This window comes from Haplochromis burtoni, unplaced genomic scaffold, assembly GCF_018398535.1.
Source record: "Haplochromis burtoni strain Fernald_Lab_line unplaced genomic scaffold, NCSU_Asbu1 Contig_21, whole genome shotgun sequence".
NCBI classification, from domain to species: Eukaryota; Metazoa; Chordata; class Actinopteri; order Cichliformes; family Cichlidae; genus Haplochromis; species Haplochromis burtoni.
This window is the reverse complement of record NW_024582382.1, coordinates 3,601,785-3,621,509: the sequence shown is the minus strand read 5'-3', so window position 1 is coordinate 3,621,509 and position 19,725 is coordinate 3,601,785. Positions and strand designations below refer to the sequence as shown.

Below are 19,725 nucleotides of genomic sequence, written 5' to 3'. Positions count from 1 at the left end.
CAATATTACCGCTTTATAATATTTGTACAAACTTCTCATTTTTGCACCGCATTGCAGTTTGCTGATATTTTCCTGTCTGTTTGTTTGTGTAATCACTGAATGGATCAGTGGCTCCTCATTTTGATGTGCAGCACAGACACTGCAGATTATAGTATATGGCTGAAATCGGCAGGGAGTTGGAGGAAGGCAAAGGAAGAACACAGGCTATTGCAGGACTGTTTATTCTAATAAGCCTTTTTTTTTCAGGCTTTTTCTTCCCAACTCAAAAAAGTATAAAGTGACAAGCTAATTTGTTTATCTACAAGTTTCTGCTAACCTTTACCCTCATAATTCCATGTGGCTGTAAATGTAATATTCAGTTAGGGGCTGTTTGGGGATTTCTCTCTGCTGCACACTGGGCCTGTGTTGTACTAATAATGTCTCCCTAATTAAATGTTACAGCTTCTGTGAGCATTAATGACCTGAAGACAGAGGATACAAATGGAGGCTTCAATGTGAGCTCTGACAAAGAGGTTGGACACAAGACTGCAGGCTGGTTCTGTCCCTTAATTACTAATATACGGTACATAGCTGTTAGGTTCTGGTCATTGTTTGCTCCTTGTCTATGTCAAGCATGTTTTTTTCTTTTTTTAGTATCTGACTGTTGCAATCTCTCAGCAAACCAAAGTACAATTGGCAAGACCTCACCACTCCTCTCTGGTCCTGTTAGTTTCACTGTTGCAGACATGGCAGAAAACCGACAAAGATGTAAATTCATTACCTCAGGGAGCTTCAAAATACATCTTACACCCTTCTCCTTGTCTTGCTGTCTTTCTCTCTGCCTCTTATTAGCATCACAGTTTCCTTTATAACCTTTTTGTCTGTTTCCAGAGTTATCTTTGGCTTACTTTCCTTTTGTGTAACCGACCACTGTGCTTAGCTAATCACTGTGATACCTTCACTTTGTGACTTGGTGACATTTGTAAACAATGACTCAGACAAAGACCAAACACAGCCACTTTGTCCACTGGCTGTCTCTCTGGTCATCTAACAAGGTACTAGATACATGCTATCTAAGAATAGCTACCAGCTCTACTGCAAACACACATGAACAGAACATTAATGAAACAAAGCAGTTTGAAAGTAAAGTGATAAGATGGTGGAATAGCACTTATGCTGCATGCTAAAGCAGATTTGAAAATGCTCTTAAGACTAAACAGCAAAATTGTATATAGAGATTTGTAAATGTTATGTCAATTACATGTATTTTATCAACTGAAATGTCTTAAAGTGATTCAATATCTGAGGGTTTCTAACACTCGGAATAAGACAAGTTAAAATCTGGATGAAAAAAATCATTTTGTAAGTTCAGTAAAGGCTGTTTTGAAGAGGAAGGTAGCTATGGGGGGGCTGTCTCAATTAGGAGGATTTCTTTGAGCTTTTGTTACCGTTCTGTTGTGAAGAAGACTTCCAAATTGCTGTCAGTAATTACTCCATTTACAGTAATAGCTTTCGCTATGTTACAGAGAATCAATGATTAGCTGGGAGAAAAGGTCAATATGTGGCATGGGCTCTGCTGTTGGTCTGGTGTGTGGGACATTGGTAAACAGGTCACATATCCAGAAAATGACTACAGTATTACAGTATCTGTAAGTGTCAATGCATGTCTGCACGCATCCACATATGTGCAGTGGCTCTGTGTGTGTGTCTGGGGGGGGGAGGGGGCAATTTAGCTGGGCGTATCAAGCCTCAGGAAGGGCTGCACTGACTCACATTCAGCTGGTGATGAGGGCACGAGAAGGAGCAGAACATAGAGCCATGCTGGGCTGCAGAATGCATTGCTGCTGATTGCCACATGTAGTCCTTGTGTATTGGTTTGATCAAGGCTTTTCTTTTTCCAAGCCCAAAGCAAAATGTGGCACCCTGCTTGTGCCTGATTGAGCTATCAAAGATTCAACCAAACACATACAGCTTATCGTATCCTACAAATAATACTGTACAACCCCCCATAGACAGTTAGGATTGTAATCAAGGGAGCAATCAGGAGCAATCAGTTCTTCTGTGAATAAATTTGAATGCATGTTCCAGCAGTATATTCAGAAAGCTACCCGGTATATTATACAAGATTGTTTTTTTTCATGTCATGTGTGCTGGGTAAAAGAGAAATACTTTCTGCGAGTTTGGCTTGGATTTAAATGCTTTACTCACTCTCTGCACAATAGTTCTTGAAATCTTACTGTAAGTTTGACCATTCTGTGAGCTCAGTCGAGAATATTAGAGGTTCAGGAGCCTGATGTGTGTATTCAATCTTCAGTCTTGCTTTGTCTGTGGATGGATCTTCTTGCTTTCATTGTGACTTGATTAGATGGGATTTATGGGCTATATTGTAAAGACAGTAAATAAGCTCAGCAGTAAGGTATTGTGTTGGTGTCAATATAGCCATGCAGACACACTTACCAAATTAATTTTCTTTACTACATATTCCTACAGCACAGGTGAGAAGAACAAATTCTCACCTGTTCATGACTTTTATTTTAGCTAAGCGCTTTTAGCCTGACGCTAATGCTGTCACGTTCCTTGTTTTATTTTACTTTAACCCGCATTGCACAGCTTAACCAGGACTGTCACGCAAGCACCATAAAAGGGTAATGCAGAAAAATTCACAGCTCAGTGGAGAAAAAGTGCTGTTGCTCATGGAAGTGGACACAAATGTGAAAAAGCCTCAACATACACAGGCAAAACTCAGCATGCATATGTGAACACACCCACACTTAAATCGAAACGTAGGAGGAACATAACAAATGGGCTGTACTGTAGCTCTCACGGGCAGTATGTACCTAAGGTTACCTAATTGTCATCAGATTAATTAAGCTTAAAAGTTACCCTGATGCAAGTTCAAGATTAACAGACTCCCATGCAAGGTCTGAATGCAAGCGTCATATATCCTGTCATTATTCATACTCATCATCGTCAGTCATCTCTGTGGTCAGAGTGCAACAAATGCCCTACTTTATTTCTGGTGATTGTTCACTACTTGAATTATTGACCATATTCTTCAGAAAAGGGCGTGTCCTCTGTACTTTATGCACGCAAGTCTTGAATTGTGTATACAGTCCTCACATGGTCTCTGTCACTACTGTAAAATGTAAAACGCCAGATGAATTTCCTTAATCAGAGGCCTGCAGGAGCAATTAATAGATTAATCATTCCATGTTGCAAATACCAGTGTGTCTGTTGGCCTGAACCTTGGGGTACAACCTATTTACGGGATTTAAATAGTTGCCATGGTAATGAGGTCACACTTTGTTTAAGCTGATTTTGATCTTGATACATTTAGAAGGAAGTGGGCCTCCGTGTCCATCAGCTAATTAATGAATTATGACTCAGAAAAATAGCCAGTATTCTTAGAGCCAGATGACTCCGCTATCGTTCAGCGCTCAGGCGGGGGCTTTATTTCTGCGAAGCCTTGCTACTTCAGTCATAACAGTTCTGCATCATGATGATAGAGGTCTGTGTAATTAGCTGAGGTGTAATTTGGTTCCGTGTTTTAGCTGTGAATCTGTAGCTGGCTGTGTATTTATGCTTGGTGACAATGTTGCTTGTGCTTGGTGCTTTCTGTTCCCTAGTATTGTAGTCTCACCCAAAGCTTGTCCCTATAGCCTCTGGACTTTGTAGCGCTCTGCTGCCACCCATGGGTGTGCACAAGTGTTTCAATTTCTGTAGTTGGAGGGCAGCTTCACCATTTGAACTGATTAAAAATGCCCTTTATATCCACACCCACAGGCAAGAGCAGAATGGCCTTTTTTTTTAGATGTTTATAATAACAACACAAGGCCATGTTGGTGTGACTGTGCTGCAAAGCTTCGCAACATGCATCCCTCCACAGTAATGTATGTATTGCCAGAACAAGAGTTAAACATCATGTGCATCTTTTCTCATTGCCCAAAAAACAAAGAGAAACAAAAGGGAGACAGTGAGGGTTCTTAGAGGCTATATAACATTTACAGTGAAGAAGTACAAAAGGGAGGGACAAAAAACTGCAGACAATGACACAGCAGAGTTATGCAGAAAATTATGCTGGCCAATTATTCGAGTCAAAATGATATGGAATGGAATGGCAGTGAAAATTAATCAAAAAGGATTAAATTAATACAGGTTAAATGGCTGACTTCCTCTCTGGCTAATATTTAATAAAAGCTTGTTCCGCCAACAGACTTTGTGATTAGACAGTTGATTGGCAGAGGCTGGAATTCTTTGAAGTATAACAGATTGTCCTCATCACCCATTTTTGCCATCATTTATTTAGTCCATCTAGTCACAAAAGATGGCATATGACCCATAGTCTGTGAAAGGAATTTTAAAGAGCTCAGTGGAAACATGATCTATACAGCAACCGCTAAAGCACCACTTATCAGCAGCGGACTTTGATTGAGTGATGCTTCAAAAAGCAAGATAAATGTGCAAAAGTCAAACGTCGGAGAAAAGATATGAGGCTGGACCTTAGATGAGCCTCCTTCAATATTGTTAACCAGCACAATTAGCAGGCACGGAATCAATGTGGTTTTGTTACTGGCACTAAAAAAATCAGACTGAAGAATACATAATTGTGTACACTGCTAGTAGAAAATAGAGGGCTAAGAAAACTCCTCCCATGTGAAACTTGATGCATTTTTATTCAGCCATAATCTTTCATCTAAAAAAATATGTTCCTTAGAATGAATCATTTCTCTATTTGAGGTTATGTATATCAAATCTACTTCAGTCGTACCGTTCTGCACACCAAAGCAGCCATCACAATAACCTTACAGGACTACACTATTTTATGGCTAGTTTGACCTATTTGGACTATTACTTCTGAGAACATTATATGACAATGTCTGGGGCTCTGTTTAATTGCTGGAGCAGTACATAACTAGTACAGAATACTTCATGGCTGCTGACTGTAGATGGTTATATCAAAACTCTGGTCATTTTATTTAATTGAGCATAGCTATAGTTCAGGCAGGCCATTAAATCCAGCTCAGCCATAGACCTGTGTCAGCCTACACCAGCGGAAGGCTCAGTTGATACCCTTCTACTCATCTAATTGGCAAATCTCAGAAAGGACATGGTCTTTAGGTTGCTTTAGCCTTCTCACCATTACTGCATTTGCAGGCCGCTCTGCAGCCCACCCGCCACCACAGCTCCAACTTTTATGGCATATCTGACGTACCTAATGCCACATTTCTCATTCTGCTGGTTGCAGACGAGAGCCATGCTGCCAAATATAAATTACAGCTGATGGAAATAACAGTTTTCTTTGAACTGACCTAAATGATACCAATTTGGTTTATTTTGAGATCTGAAAATAGAAAGTTCAGAGCTTGAGCTTGATGCAAAGATGCGTCTGTGATTTTAAAAAAAGACAAATTATAACTACTTTTATCTGTGTATGTCCTTTTATGTTTTGTGAAATTTTGAGTATGACATAGTGGAAAAACGGAAGCTGTATTGCCTTATTTTCATTCACAGGAGGGGATAAGAGTTTGTTTTTACTTTAGATTGGCATGATGCCAGTCTTTCTGATGATGGAAATTGTTGAGTAGGGGCTAGGAACAGCAATCTGTCAAAACATCCTTGGAAGTGTAGAGTAATGTGTGTGTTTTTACTTTCTCAGCATTTTCTGTGCTATCTTGCTATTGCATAATGCATTATTGAACTCTTATTCAGCAGCCAAACTGCATAAATTGGAGCCACAAAAAAACAAAAAAACAAAAAAGAAAACAAACAAAAAAAACAAGCAAAAACAAAATAAGAACAAAACAAATAAATAGATTTTTTCTTCGAATCAAAGTGAAATATATTTTACTTCTGCTAGTTGCCACATCTGCACATTGAATGTTTGATCTCTATATCTATATCTATATTAAGCATCATCCTAAATTTCCTTTTCGCTCAGGCATCTTTCTTTGTTATCAGCTTTTCTTTGAGAAACCTGAGAAGATTGGCTCATTTGATTACGGAATAAAGACTCAGAGATGTCTGTATCTATACTTAAATCTTTGCTGCCACCCTGTGAATATGATCAATACTGCATGCTTTACAGATGATGTGTTCAAGGAAGCAAACAGTAAGGGAATTTGTAAAATATTGCTTCCCTCAACCTCCATATGTGAACAAAACCTTCTGAAATAAAATGAAACTAATCAAAAAGACTCAGCTCTAAAAAATATAATTACATTAGAGACCTGTATATGCACATTATAATCCAGAGATAAATATACAGATATAACTGGTTTGTTAGAAAACATAAAAGAAGCAAACTGTTATATTATTAATTTAATAATGAAAGATGAATACAAGAGTATATTTTTAAAATGCCCGTGGGCTCCATTAGAATAACCTTTTTAAGAAACAGGTGAAAGCGTGTACGTGTATGTGCGCGCGGTCACGTGTGAATGCGTGCGTGTGCTATCATGCACATTACATTTTACCTTTCTCACTAAAACCTCTGTTAGACATGGAAAAGTGTGACTCTAAACAGTGCTGCCACATTCGCCCTCATATCTCCTTGAAGAATTTTCATAAGGTGACAGCTACCTGCCAACAAATTCCGTGTTGCTCAATAACAACGACAGGCAGTGGCCATCACCTGCTGTATGTTGACGGCTCTTGTTTACAATTCCACTGGCTACCACAAGGGGTCAGTGTTGCCACATGTAGGGCACAAACAAGCACGACTTAGGCAATAGCAGGTGAGTTGAGGATGGCTGACGTGTTTTGGATGGGGCTCAGAAAGCTGTCTCTTCTGATTATCACTTCACTGTACACCCCACACAGAAGAGCCCATATCATTCACCCAATGTGACTGCTTGAGAAAGGGAGCCCAGCCATGGCAGACAAAATGAATAAGTCAGCAGACCAGGAAGAAGGCAAGAAAAGGGGATGACCTGGCCGTTTTGCCTGAGCAAGCCATTCTGTCATCATTTAGGGCATAAAATGACACGGCCAGTCGTCAAATAACTTTCCAGTAATTGCTGTGAGCAGAGGCTTGAGACATGGTTCAATTTTCATACCGCTCCATCTGGTCCATTGTAGAGGTGAGTGGAAAATTCAAGCAGCTATGATCTCAAAGACAAAATGTTTCCAGGAAATCGGTCTAGACTTCAGAACATGCTGGATGTCTGGCCTGACACAGGCTCAAACCAGACTTTCACCAAGGGAAATGACAGTAAAATGAGACAGAAACAGTTGGTAAGCTATCTGATACTGATTTACCTTCTGTTTGATCACAACAATAAAACTCTGCTACTTGAAAAGTAATCTAAGCATCATTTTTTCAGCAGGTCATCTCACAGCACCAGGATGAGTAAGAAAACGCAGGTTTATTATAACTTTAAGCCAAAATTCCAAGTTGGAAAAAAAAAGCAGTCCTCTTGCAGATGTTTGCAATTACACGACGTAACATCAGAGTAAATTAACACAGTGAGCATCAAGAAGTTAGTGTCATTAGATACTTTTCTTATCACTCCGACATTGATTCTTTAAAAGTACAAGCTACAGGCTAATTTAGGATATGTCATGAAGCAGAATGAAAGATGAGCTGTCAGAAGCATCCGTGGGTTGGAGCACCTGCATCTCTCCCACATCATGTCTCCCACTTTGCCAAACCACCTGCCCATATTCACTGATGAGCCCCTAGCCAACCTTTTAATCTAAACACCCACCGGTCTACATTCTCAGTCCTGTCTTTAGTACAAACACGATGATGAAACTGCAGGATGGTCTCCTGTGCCTAACATTGCACTCAGTTGCCCTGGGCATTCACATGTCACTTAACATAGAGCACAGATCAGTCCTATGAAATCAGTCTCAGATCTCTCTGCTTAAGAAATAAGTGCACGCGCGCACACATCAAGATGTGAGTCATAAAAGAACAGGCAAATGTCAACGAACGAGAGGGGAAGGAAAAAGAATGGATACATGCATGCAAAACAGGGCTGGAAAGAACAGAGGAAGGGCTGATTGGGAGGGGATGAGACGGAGAGGCAGCCAATGCGGAGCTCTGCATCTTGAGGAAGAGAGGAGGGGAGAGAGAGGGAGAGAGCTAAGAGGAGAGTAAGGAAGTGAGAGAGGTGGAAAGAGAGGGAGAGAGAGATGAGAGCGAGAATGTGGGGGAGGGAGGGAGAGGGTGAAGCTAAGGCAGTCACTCTGAGAGGGAAGGCTCCAGTGTGGTGCTTTTGGATGTGAGCTGCTCTCCTCTAACCAGCCTCTGCCCATCCCTTTGACTGAAACAGTGGTGTGTGGGTCTAGTAATTGTGCTGTACCAGCTGTGGGGGGTGCTGCTGCTGCTCAGGCTCAGGCACAAGCTGACTGGCTGGTTCCCTGGCTAGGTTGTCTGAGGCAGAGTGGGGTTGACTGGAGCTGAGGTCTAGGGAAGGGCAGGGCAGGGCTGGCTGTTGGGCCATTTGTGCCAGGGCCCCACAGGAAGCAAACATGAGCGTTCCTATGCTAAAGATCGGGGCAGTTCTCAGCACCATGGCCATGGTGACCAACTGGATGTCTCAGACTCTGCCCTCTCTGGTGGGACTCAACGGAACCACCATCTCCAGAGGGGGCACATCAGAAAGGATTGTCAGCGTGCGTATCAATTCTTTTTGCTTATTTGCAAGTGCGTGTGCAGTGTTTTTGTTTGAGCATGCTGTTGTGAATGTGAGAAAGAAAGCGAGAATGTGACAGATTAAAGAGAGTGACACAGCAGCAGACAGAGGGAGAAAGTGAAGAAGCAGAAGAGAGGTTTCAGAGAGACGTGTGAAGACGCGAGTAAGAATAAAAGAGCCCACGTTGTGTTAACAGAGAGACGATGGAGACAGATACGCATGTGAGAACAAGGTTTCAGTGAAGCATGAATGATGCATATGTTTGTGGGAGAGTCATAAGTATAAGGATGCAGAATTGTTGGCTTGTGATTGTGAGTGATGGTGAGTGGCGGACAGTCTAAGTGTGGATGTTTGCAGGAGACCATATGTTTTTGCTAGGGTGACAGGAGGTAGAGAGCTGTCCTGACTGATGCTCAGGCTGATCCTATCTGTCAGTCACCTCCAGGGTGGGAAGGAGGTGATGAGGAACACCAAGAGGTTAATACAGTTTTACAGCTTTGAGTATGTCTTATTCCTCCCTTGCTATGTCTATCTTTAAGCATTTTAGATTGTTATCGCCTCAAATTAAACACTGGCCTCATCCTGAAAGGTCATAAGGGCAATTAAGGTGTTTTATAAATAAAACAGCAGTTTATTTATTTTTTTTGAATATTTTTTAGTGGTCAATGCTTGCATAATGTTGTACTCTCTTTCTCATGAGGTAACACAAACAATGAGACAGACAGGGAACAAACAAAAACAGAAAGAAAGAAATGAATGTAATATTTTCCGGATCATCTGCAGTAAGTGATCGCTTTTCCTCTATCCCGAGTGTCTTTCTATGGCAGCTTACCCATTAAGTAAATGTTCTGGTCTGTTCAAAAAGACAGAATGAAATTGAAAGTCCCAAGAGGTCTTTGACCATCTGGATGTGTGGTTTCGCATGCATATTGTGCATGACAGTGTTTGTGTGTTCAGACATGTACACACGGAATGTTTAGACATTCTTGTCTCAGGGGTGAAGGTCCATCTGTGGTAAGAAGAGTTTTAGGATGTAAAGTGGCTTGTTAAAACATAAATCTACCACTTTATGTCTTCCTAATGTAGCAGTGGTGTGCCAGTGGAAATGTTCCCCCTTTAAAGAACACTTTCAGACAGTAATATCTTTTTTTGAAAATGTCAAGCACCTGGAAAATTGCTTCAAACTGTTAATCTTTCAAACAACTTGCGCATATGTCGGGTAATTTAGAGCAGAACTCAAGGTAAGAAATGTTTGGATTATAAGTCTTTTATATTATTCTATTATTCCAGTTTTCCTTAGAGGTTATGGCTTAGTTAATCGCTGATTTCTTCTCTATACCAACTCATTCTGCTCAGGATCAGATGGGATAAAAATAAACATCGCCATGTTTATTTTCAATAAACTCTTTCCAAACAAGATTTGAGATCAGAAGCTTAATCATTTGCATTTCAAAAGACTGGATACAATAAAATACAATAAATAGTCATGAGTGGATATTTTCTTTGAGGCAGCCCTAATTCACTGCCAAAGGAGGAAAAATGTTGCTACTGAAGTTCATTTCATCAAAGTTTTAACAAAACTGATGAGCCCGTTTGATGGTGCCACAAATTATTACTGTGTAACAGTCTGTTGTGATGGGAAATGTCTTCTCTTTGAGACAGGGATAATCTCCGCTCATAAACAATGGCAGCAAATAAAACTTTAATGTAAAACCTTGCTTCAAAGTCCTGTCACTATTAATGAGACTTTTGCCTGTGATGATCTTAGAAGCAGTCATGACTCACAAATTGTTTAGAGCTTGAATCAAAGACAATCTAGCTGTGGTCTTGTGACACTCTGGTGCTAACATGCCAGTAGCTGTTGCCTGCCTGCTTTCCACCCTGGCACCCATGCATGCTGCATTGCATATTCTCTAAGCTCAGAGCTATTTTCCAAGTCTGCTTCACTTGCTTTCTGTGCCTGTCTTCTAACCAGCTGATCCAAGAACACAGCTGACTGAATTCATGTGGGCCTTTCTGTGATGGCACTGAGCACAACACTGCCTGGGTGCTTGTACACATCTGTGTAGTGCAGAACCATGTTCCTTAATGAGCAGACGAGACCCTGGAAACACTTAAACAGAAGAAGCGTGGCTATAAAGAATTGCTAAGACAAGTTAAAGCTATAAACCTGCCAGACAGAGTGTACACACTAAATCATCTTTTTTATTATGATAGCAAAATGATTTATTCATCTATAAAGAGTGTTATACGTTTAAAAAGAAATGTTCTTAAAGTGCTGTGTGGACACACAGCAGATACCAGGGGTATATCTGATAAATTTCTGCACTTTTTTCCAATTATTTATCAAGTTCTGGTCAATGAGACATAAAGGCATGGATTAAAAATGAGTTTTAATTTCTTAGTATAGCATATATATATCTTCTCTGTCTGACCGCAAGACAAACAAGTGACAAGTGCTACTCAAGTAAAAGAAGTAGCACGATGTTCAAAGCTGAAAACAGTGTCAAGGAGAGCACTTATTATCTCGGGCAGAGGTTTAGGAGAAATAATGAGACTTCCAAATTTGCCTTCCAAAAAGAGTAATTACCATAAACAACTACTGCAATCCAAACATTACCTGCTATAAATTGTGAGACACAAGATACACCAAGTCTCTAATGCAGTTTGGCGTTCTTCAGCTTAGTATGTTCAACCTATAAAAACTGTCGTTGAAAAAAAAAGAGCTGTCTGTCCTTAGTTATAGAAATAAAAGGACACATTCACAGTGCGAGACACGTAATAAAAAAAGGCTTGTCCATGAATTGAACCCTGCTGTGCTCTAAGTCAAAGCTGAAAATCTGTTGAGATGAAAAATGCTTGCTTTTCTACATAATAATAATAATCACTGAATCTCTCAACACTTTCAGTGAACACAGCATAAGTCAAGGATAACTGTCTCATTATAGATAAAAATAAATAAATAAATAAATACAGGTATGTGTGCACAAGCCTGGCATAGATAGGTTCCTCTCAATAAAACTGCAGCAGGGTGCCTGGATGTGTATGCATGTGGTGACGCTCCCTTTGATATCTAAATTAAGAAAGCTGTGAGGAAGAAGTCTGATTAAAATATTCTCACCATCAGAGGAGAGAATGGAACAACAAACGTCAGTGTACAAAGAGGCAGGACACAGAAACTGATTGGGGTCACGCAGCCTCTGTCAGGATGTGAGACCGTAAACTTTATCACTTCCACTGCGGAATCCAATAAAGTGTATTGTAAAAATTGATTCTCAGCTATGGATTAAAAATTAAATACGACTGCAGGCTTTTATTTGCACACTTTATTTTTTACATTCATTGTGCTGCTTTCGATTAAATTTATCTCAGTTGGGATTCTGACAAGTGTAATCTAACGTCAGGTTAATGGGATGCAGTGGGAACAGCGACAAGCTCAGCCAATCTATAAAAGATCATTTTCAATTGTTTTAAACTTTAATTAATTATGTGATCGTCTAGCATAAAGCATTGATCCCAGAAAAGGGAATCAGGGTTTTGACATGGTTCATTTGTCATTATAAGAGTATAATTCCACCCTGCAGGACTCACGCCTGTTGCAATTCCTCCATTTTTCAAAAGCAATTCTGTAATCCATATTTCTACCAATGAAACACTAACTGTGTTATAACAGTTTACACAGTGTTTTCTCACATAAGCCACCCTGGCACTCTCTTGCCTGTGTTTAGCACCAGACATGATAGAGCTATCTTGCATCGCTGCAACAGAAGAGCAGAATCCAAATGCTTTTCACTACGGCACCTGGCACGGCGCTGGCTGGAAAAAGTGTAGAGTTGCAGTTGCGCACTCATGCCGAGTGCGAGCGAGTGTCATTTTCTTTAACCTCTCCAAGAACCCCCCCCCCCTTCAAAAAACACTTGATGCATATGCCCACCCCCACTGTCACTCAAGTGTGAGGTGGATTGGAACACGTTGGGTGCAGATGGAAAGCGAGCAGGACGCCACTGAGAAAGGCGGCAGTCATGAGGGTGATGGAGAAAGACGGAGAGAAAGGCAGTAGGGAGCCAAAATGAGGCAGTAGGGACAGGGCCATGATGAGTTTATGACTCATATTATTGACTGGCAACCATGCTGAGCTGATTGTGTTAATCACTTTCCTTGGGAGCAGAGGAGACCTGGGACTTCACTTGGTGTCTTTATTATTTTAAAGCCCAGCAGCTGGCTTTGGCATTAGGGATTTACTGATTGTTCATTTCAAGAGTGAATGTGTGCATTGACATGTTTATCTATATACACTCAATTATAGCAATAACTGGCAAATCTGAAAATGAGAACCGATTGTTTGGGTATAATATAGATAAAATCGAACACTGTGCAACAGAGACAGATGTCTAGTTTTTTGGGGACAAGTACTGATGGATGTTAATGCCTGGCATAAAGCATCATTCTGCTGACAGAGAGGAAAGGAAAGTAAAGCATTTTTTATGAAAGCTGGCACTGCTGGATGACAATGAAGGAAAGAAAAAGATTATTTAGGTAGAACTTCATATTTTATTTCCTGAATAAGAATTCCCCTTCTCAATGACGTCTAGATTTTATCTTCTTCTATGTCTTCTGTCTTTCTCCGTGTACAGCTCGACCTCTCCTCCTCTTCTTAACCTGTCCATCCTCGGTAGTGTTGCAATTTCTCAGCCGTGTTGACAGTTCACAGTGTAGTGGTCAGCTCTCTTCCATATCTCACAACTTGTGCCTGCCTCTGCCTGTTTGCCCCTTCTGCCTGCTGCTTATGAAAGTTATAATAGACTTCCCGTCATGCTCATAAAGTAGGGAGCTGTAGATTTATGATCTCATTTAACTCTGGCTTTACAGCAGCAAGCTCCAGGGTTGGTTTAATGAAACGCCAGAGGAAGTCCATCCTGCAAATCAGCAGTGATACCACCAGCTCAAATGTCTAATTGGATAATACCTCTAAACTTTGCTAATCATTAACAAAACCAAGCAGTCTTACTTTCTTTGTGCTACAGAGAATCACTCAGATAATGGTTTAACTTAGTAAGTTTTTTTTGGTGGAATCAGCTCTGATTTCTCTGCAGCAGGAAACAGTGGAGAAGCATCTAATCTTCACTTATCTCAGCACAGATTCCCCTAAAGTTGTCAATCAGCATTGTAACTGAATACCGTTTAAACCAAGCTAGAGGAAATTAGAGCCACTTCTCTCTTCTCCGTCAGCCTTTCTGAAAGCACAACTTCTCCTTTTCTGGTTATGAAAGTAAGCAGTTCCTCCTTTAATCAGTTTTCCCTTGGGAGGATGGAAGTTTGTGGTTTGAAGATATGTTTGCAGCTGATGGTGATGGGACGTCATGCATCCAGGCTATCTGATATGAGGTCATGGAAATGGAGGAGACTCTGAGTTGGCACAAAGTGGGAAATCCAGAAATATTAACGAGTAATTTTCATTTTAGTGAGCAAACCCAATTGATTTTTAATTTCTCCAACCCTTTGTGGTTTCCTGTTGTTTTCATTGCTGCTGTCTTCGCCATTAATGGGCTTTTACATAGCAGCCATGTTACAGTTTCAAACCTGTCCATTACATACTTTATTTCATCCCATACATCTAATGGATAAATTTCTGGTACAGGGAGCTAAACGCCTTCCCTCTGCTGAAACCACCATCTGTGTCTGGGAGAAAAGGATCATCCTTTAAACCTTAGGTACTCCAGCTAGCCGCACTGATAGCACGGCGACAGCTCAGGTTATGTTATCGTCACTACTCAAGTGTAGCAAACCAATACACGAGCTGCATACAGTATGCAAACATTACTCACACTCGATTTCGCTCTGCATATCTTGAACATAATTATGAATAAAGGAAGATATTGAGAAATTAGCCTTTTTCATTACTAATGAGATGTTTGCTAGACTACATAGTTTTGACTGTCTTAAATGAACCAATGTCAATGACCCATTCTGTAGAGATGCCTCATATTAATATCATATTAATATCATATTAATACCTTCCAAAACATATTTAAGTTTATGACACTATGTTCAATGTGAGAGATCACTAGCTCTGATATAAAGATCCGTCTGGGCACAAAGCATATAGGGGCAAGGCACATTTGCATTTAAGAATTACCTTTTCTCTCCTGCTCCCTAAACTGCCACTGTGATGAGAATGGTGAAGTTAGTGCTGAACGGATAGGTGGGTGGTAATGAAACTGGAAGTGATTCAAATAAGCTCTTAATTTCAGCTCAGCATTTATGAAACTTTAATGAACAGAAGAGAAGATTGGTTGCTGTGAAAGCTCTCTGGCTTGGAAAAGCACAGGAAGAGCACAGCGTGATATTAAACATGTTGGAAAATGAAGAAAGCATGATAATAGGTTGACATGGCTCTGATATTAAAAGAAGCTACTTTCAGCTGCTCCCTTACTCGCAAGGGGTCGCCACAGCAAGTACCTCCACATGTTTTATTTGGCAAAGTTTTTACAGTAGATGCCTTTCTGACGAAACCCAACGTGCCTCTGATTTTATTTTGCTGAATTTCTACTGCCCGCTACGTAAGATTTCATTTGGGAAAGAAAAAAAAAGTTGGTGCGACACCGACCGTGGCTCCCTTTGAAGCTGATAGCAATATGAAAAATTAATGCACACTTGTGCATCCACTGGCAAAAATCTAGCTAAGCCCAAAGTGAATATCTCGTGCATAAGCGGACAAGCCCTAGGTGTGTGGATATGCAGAATTATTTTACCGAAGACTGCAGACACCTTAAGAATTAGCAGCTTAAGTAGATTTTGCCGTTTGTATCTAGAAAACCTCCACCTGTTAACACTGCAGGGTACCAGTTTTAATGAAAGTGCTTGTAACCAGCTGTGACTTCACATTCTAGTATTTTACACACATTCACAGTATTATATCAGCCATTACATAGACTCTATAGTTCTGAAGTAAGCATGCATTACAGCTGCAGGAATTTCCAAACATAGCATCTTGAGGGTGTGGATCAGATGTGTAGTTGCATTTCAGTGTGATCCCACAATGTATGTATTATTCCACAAGAATGTATGTAAGTACTGTATGTTGAAGCATACTCATACTGATATACATAGACATTATGACAGAACAAATTTTAGCACAGATGACCGCTCTCACACGCGAGAATAGCCACAGACTTCAGCACATACAGAAACCTGACAGTGAGTGAGACGTGAGCAGGGAAGTAGATGCTGAAAAAGATGCACCCCCCACCAAACACACCCACACCCACACCCACACACATACATACAAACTCCCTCATGCCAAGGCAATGGCAGAATGAAACAGACCATCAGACAAAGATGAAAGGTTCTGCTGTGGCGACTGGCTCTTTTGTCTTAACTCTGGCTTTGGCTATTGTGCCTCTGTATCACCATATTATAGACTTTTGATGGTCGATTGCCTCGGAGAAGGAAGACTAATGATAAGAAAGGCACTGAGTGACAGAAAAAAGTGCAAGTCACTGCAGGGACTGGAAAATATGCAGCAAAACTGATAATACTGTAAAGATATTTTAACCAGTGTGCCAATACGTTCCACGGTGAGTCTTTCACATGGAAAGTAGAAATTCAGTCATCCTGAAATATAGCTAATATATCTATTTAATACTATATGAACAGAATATTTCTCCTTACTTAGCTTAATTAAATTTAGATGCAGTCATATAAATAATTCATGAGTCTATTTAATATGCATTGAATATAATGAAAAAGAGAAAATGTGATAAGAATTACGCGTAGAACTTTATTGTTGCTATTGGCACAGGATATTTAAGTCTCTCACATAGCTATAGTCTGTTTGCCATCCCTCGATTTAAAGTAAGTCAGATTTAAGATACGCTCTTTCTGCAACTGCAAGGGAAGAAGAAGGCAGTGAAAGAGGGAACAGAAAGAGTGGAGAGGGGGTGGAGTGCCAAGGGATTGGCAGGAATGACAAGATGTGACAGTGAGCACATTGGCTCGCAGGGTGGTTGCTACTTTACACTCCAATCACACAGTCCCCCTGTCCCCCAAGACATTTTAATCTGATCCCCCGACCCAAGGAGACGAGATCACAGCATAACACTGCTCAGAGGAAAGCAGGAGACAGGCACAGAGCTGAGACATAACATTTTATTTCTAGACTTTTCCGACCTCTTATATGGATGGGTCTTAATTGCATCTCCAAAAAGGCTCTTTCTTGTCTTATTACAGCTTGCGTCATATGCTGGCTATGCTAGATGCAATGTAAATGAGCAAATCAGAATAGAAAAACCTTTGCGTAAATTGTGTAATGCATACATGTGTGATTGCAAGCGCACAGCGCTGCTTTTGATTGGATTAGACAGAGAGAGAGACATCCATCCTTTTAGCCTCTCCCCTCCTTCACTGGTAAGGGGCTGCATTATCGATCGTGAACAGCTCCATTTCCTTTCTGTGTCCAAACTTATTAGATGCTGTGCTTTTGTACAGCCTGTTCTGATCCCTTTTCCTTCCTCTTTTCTTTGAAATCCCCATTTTCCACCAATTTATCTTTGTCTTTCTTCATCCTCCACAAAATTCTTGCTCTGTCTTTGTCACGTCACTGTGTTCTCCATCCCTTTGTGTATTTTCCACCAGTCTGTCTTGTCTTATCTTAATCGACACCCATTTCAGCTTTCACCCTCTCCATTATCTTCTAGATGACTCTTCTATCCTCTATCTCTCCCTGCTGGTGTCTTTTACTACTGTGACTTCCAGCTCTGTCAGTCTCTTCATCTTCAGTTAAAACTGAAATTAAACTGCAAATGGTTTTGAATAGTTGGGGTGAGCAATTGTCATTAATTTTCTTAGGAGAGGATTCATTTCTGAAAGAGTCACAAAGAAAAAAGTAATGCAATAGAGAAATTATGACTTTGCAGCTAATTTATGGTGACAGAATAGGCTCAACCAATCATGATATAGGATGTATAAAAGAGTCTTTTATTTTCTTCAAAAGGCTTTATGCAACACTTTTAAGTATTAGATAAATTTATTGTCTTAGACACGTTTTATAAGGGTGGAACACTTTTCAGATTACCGTTGATGCGTGCTGGCAGAATAAAATATCTTGTCTGCCCTCATGCATTTTGAAAAGCCAATTTGGTAGTAGCACAGATAAACAACTGCAGACATAAACAACCATATTTTATTTTTTATTTTATGCCTCTAAGATATATGTGTCTCTGTATTTCTGCAGGCTCTATACCCAAGACCAGAGGAGGGCTGGGAGATCTACAGTTCAGCGCAGGACGCAGATGGGAAGTGTATCTGTACCGTCGTTGCACCAGCCCAGAACATGTGTAACCGCGACCCACGCAGCAGGCAGCTTCGCCAGCTCATGGAGAAGGTGACAGCTGTCAATAACACACCCACACTGGGACACGAGTATTACCCACACAGACATGCAAGCACAAACTGCTACACTGGGCTCGTGTCTGACGCCGTCTGTCACATAAAGGCTGCTGAAGTGAACGGTTTTCCTTTACGCCGCAGTTGATCAGTTGTGCATATGAACACGACACCAGTCAGAAGACTGTTGTTGAGCAGCTGAGTACCTGAAAATTAATGAATTATGAATTGCTAATGAAAAATATCCAAAAACCAACCCATGTAATTGAATTCACTGAACCTTAGCCTTACAATGTTTCTATTATAAATATAAATTTATGAGATAGAAATTAATAAAATTAACTGTTAACAAGTCAGTGAAGATTACAAGTACTTTAGGTGGAGACTTGTAAATTAAATACTGTGTCACCAAATCTGGGTTGATTAGGACATTTCATTAGAGCTTTTGTGCTTACTTGTGATATTGATAGCATTTAATGATGTAGTGTGTATTATGAATGCAGTTTTCAACAGGCAGAGAATAAATCTAGGCATTATTTAGATGCAGTAAAGCATTACTGACTGACACGTAGAGCATGCTAATACCTAGTGCACAAACACAAACACACAACTAAGGTCAGGCAACAGTTAGGTTCATAAATGACCCGCAGAGGCTTGTTAAATATCCAGATCTACAGGCAGCACACCTGTCTCTTTTTATTTATTTAATTCATTTAATTTGTATTCATGTCTGTTTAAACAGTAGAAACCAGAGAAATGATGTTAAACACCTTTCAAGTACTTGATGGGCTATGGCAGAGTATCTTCGGTCTGCTCTCCAGTTCATTCATAGTACAGTTGATTTTTTTTCTTGGACAATCAAAACCAGTGAGTAGGTGAAAGAGAGGCTGGCTTCACCGAGTAACTGAAAGCCTAGGAGCAAAGAAGCAGAATGGAGGAGAGGAAAGACAGGAGGGGTTGACATTGATGTGGTCTTGTGAGGAGAGGTGGTGGTAAATTGAGATGCTGAATAAGCTCCGAGGCCCTGATGGATCAATGAGACACCTGAATTCACATATTGCATTCATTCTCATTGAAGTTTCCCTTTTCCCCTGACAGTCTCTGTCTGCTCCTGTTTAAAGCACATGTTCACACTAACAAAATCCACACTCATCCACACTTGAAACGAAGCATATTCCGACAGAAAAGGAAGAGCCTTGAACATAAAGAGACAAACTCAGTAAAACTGGTGAGAGAAGTTCACCTACACATTTGTGCGATGCAAAGTATATATTCCTTTATAGTCTCCATATTTGCTCTTACAGTGTGTGTGTGTGTGTGTGTGTGTGTGTAAAGAATAGATTTTTATATATATTAAAAGACTGCAAGTTCAGTTTTATAAAAATGCACTAGTCTGTTTGCATGTTGATGTTTTTTCCCCCTCATTTTTGGTAAATATAATTCTTTGGGAACTGACAGGATTCAGTTCATTTTCATTCTGAACCTTTGGGAAAAAAATAACCTGGTAAAATTTATATGAAAAGTGCATATTATAAAATACTGCTTGTATTTGGAAAACTTTAGATTAATTCTGAATGCAAAGCAAGTGCACATTAATACTATTTCCTCATCCCCCTCTTTTGTCTGAGTTTTTCCTTTAATTCCTTTAATTCCATGTTCCGGCATGTAGAGGGCTGCTCGATTTTGGTGCCACCCATTTAACGAAAGTGAAGTCATTTTCGAC

General features: G+C 40.2%; 1 protein-coding gene across 2 annotated transcripts in view; it reads left to right on the top strand.

The window, feature by feature from the left end:
- Positions 1–19,725, top strand: part of olfm2a (olfactomedin 2a) — a 40,816-nt gene that overhangs the window by 10,827 nt on the left and 10,264 nt on the right. Inside the window, exons 1-2 of one of the 2 annotated variants that reach the window (XM_005939874.3) lie at positions 8,111–8,598; positions 17,851–18,000. In XM_005939874.3, the coding sequence (XP_005939936.1) occupies positions 8,455–8,598; positions 17,851–18,000 (294 nt within the window). In that variant the 5' untranslated portion in view covers positions 8,111–8,454. Of the gene's footprint in view, positions 1–8,110; positions 8,599–17,850; positions 18,001–19,725 lie in introns of those variants that run through there. The other variant, XM_005939875.3, reaches the window with a different exon arrangement.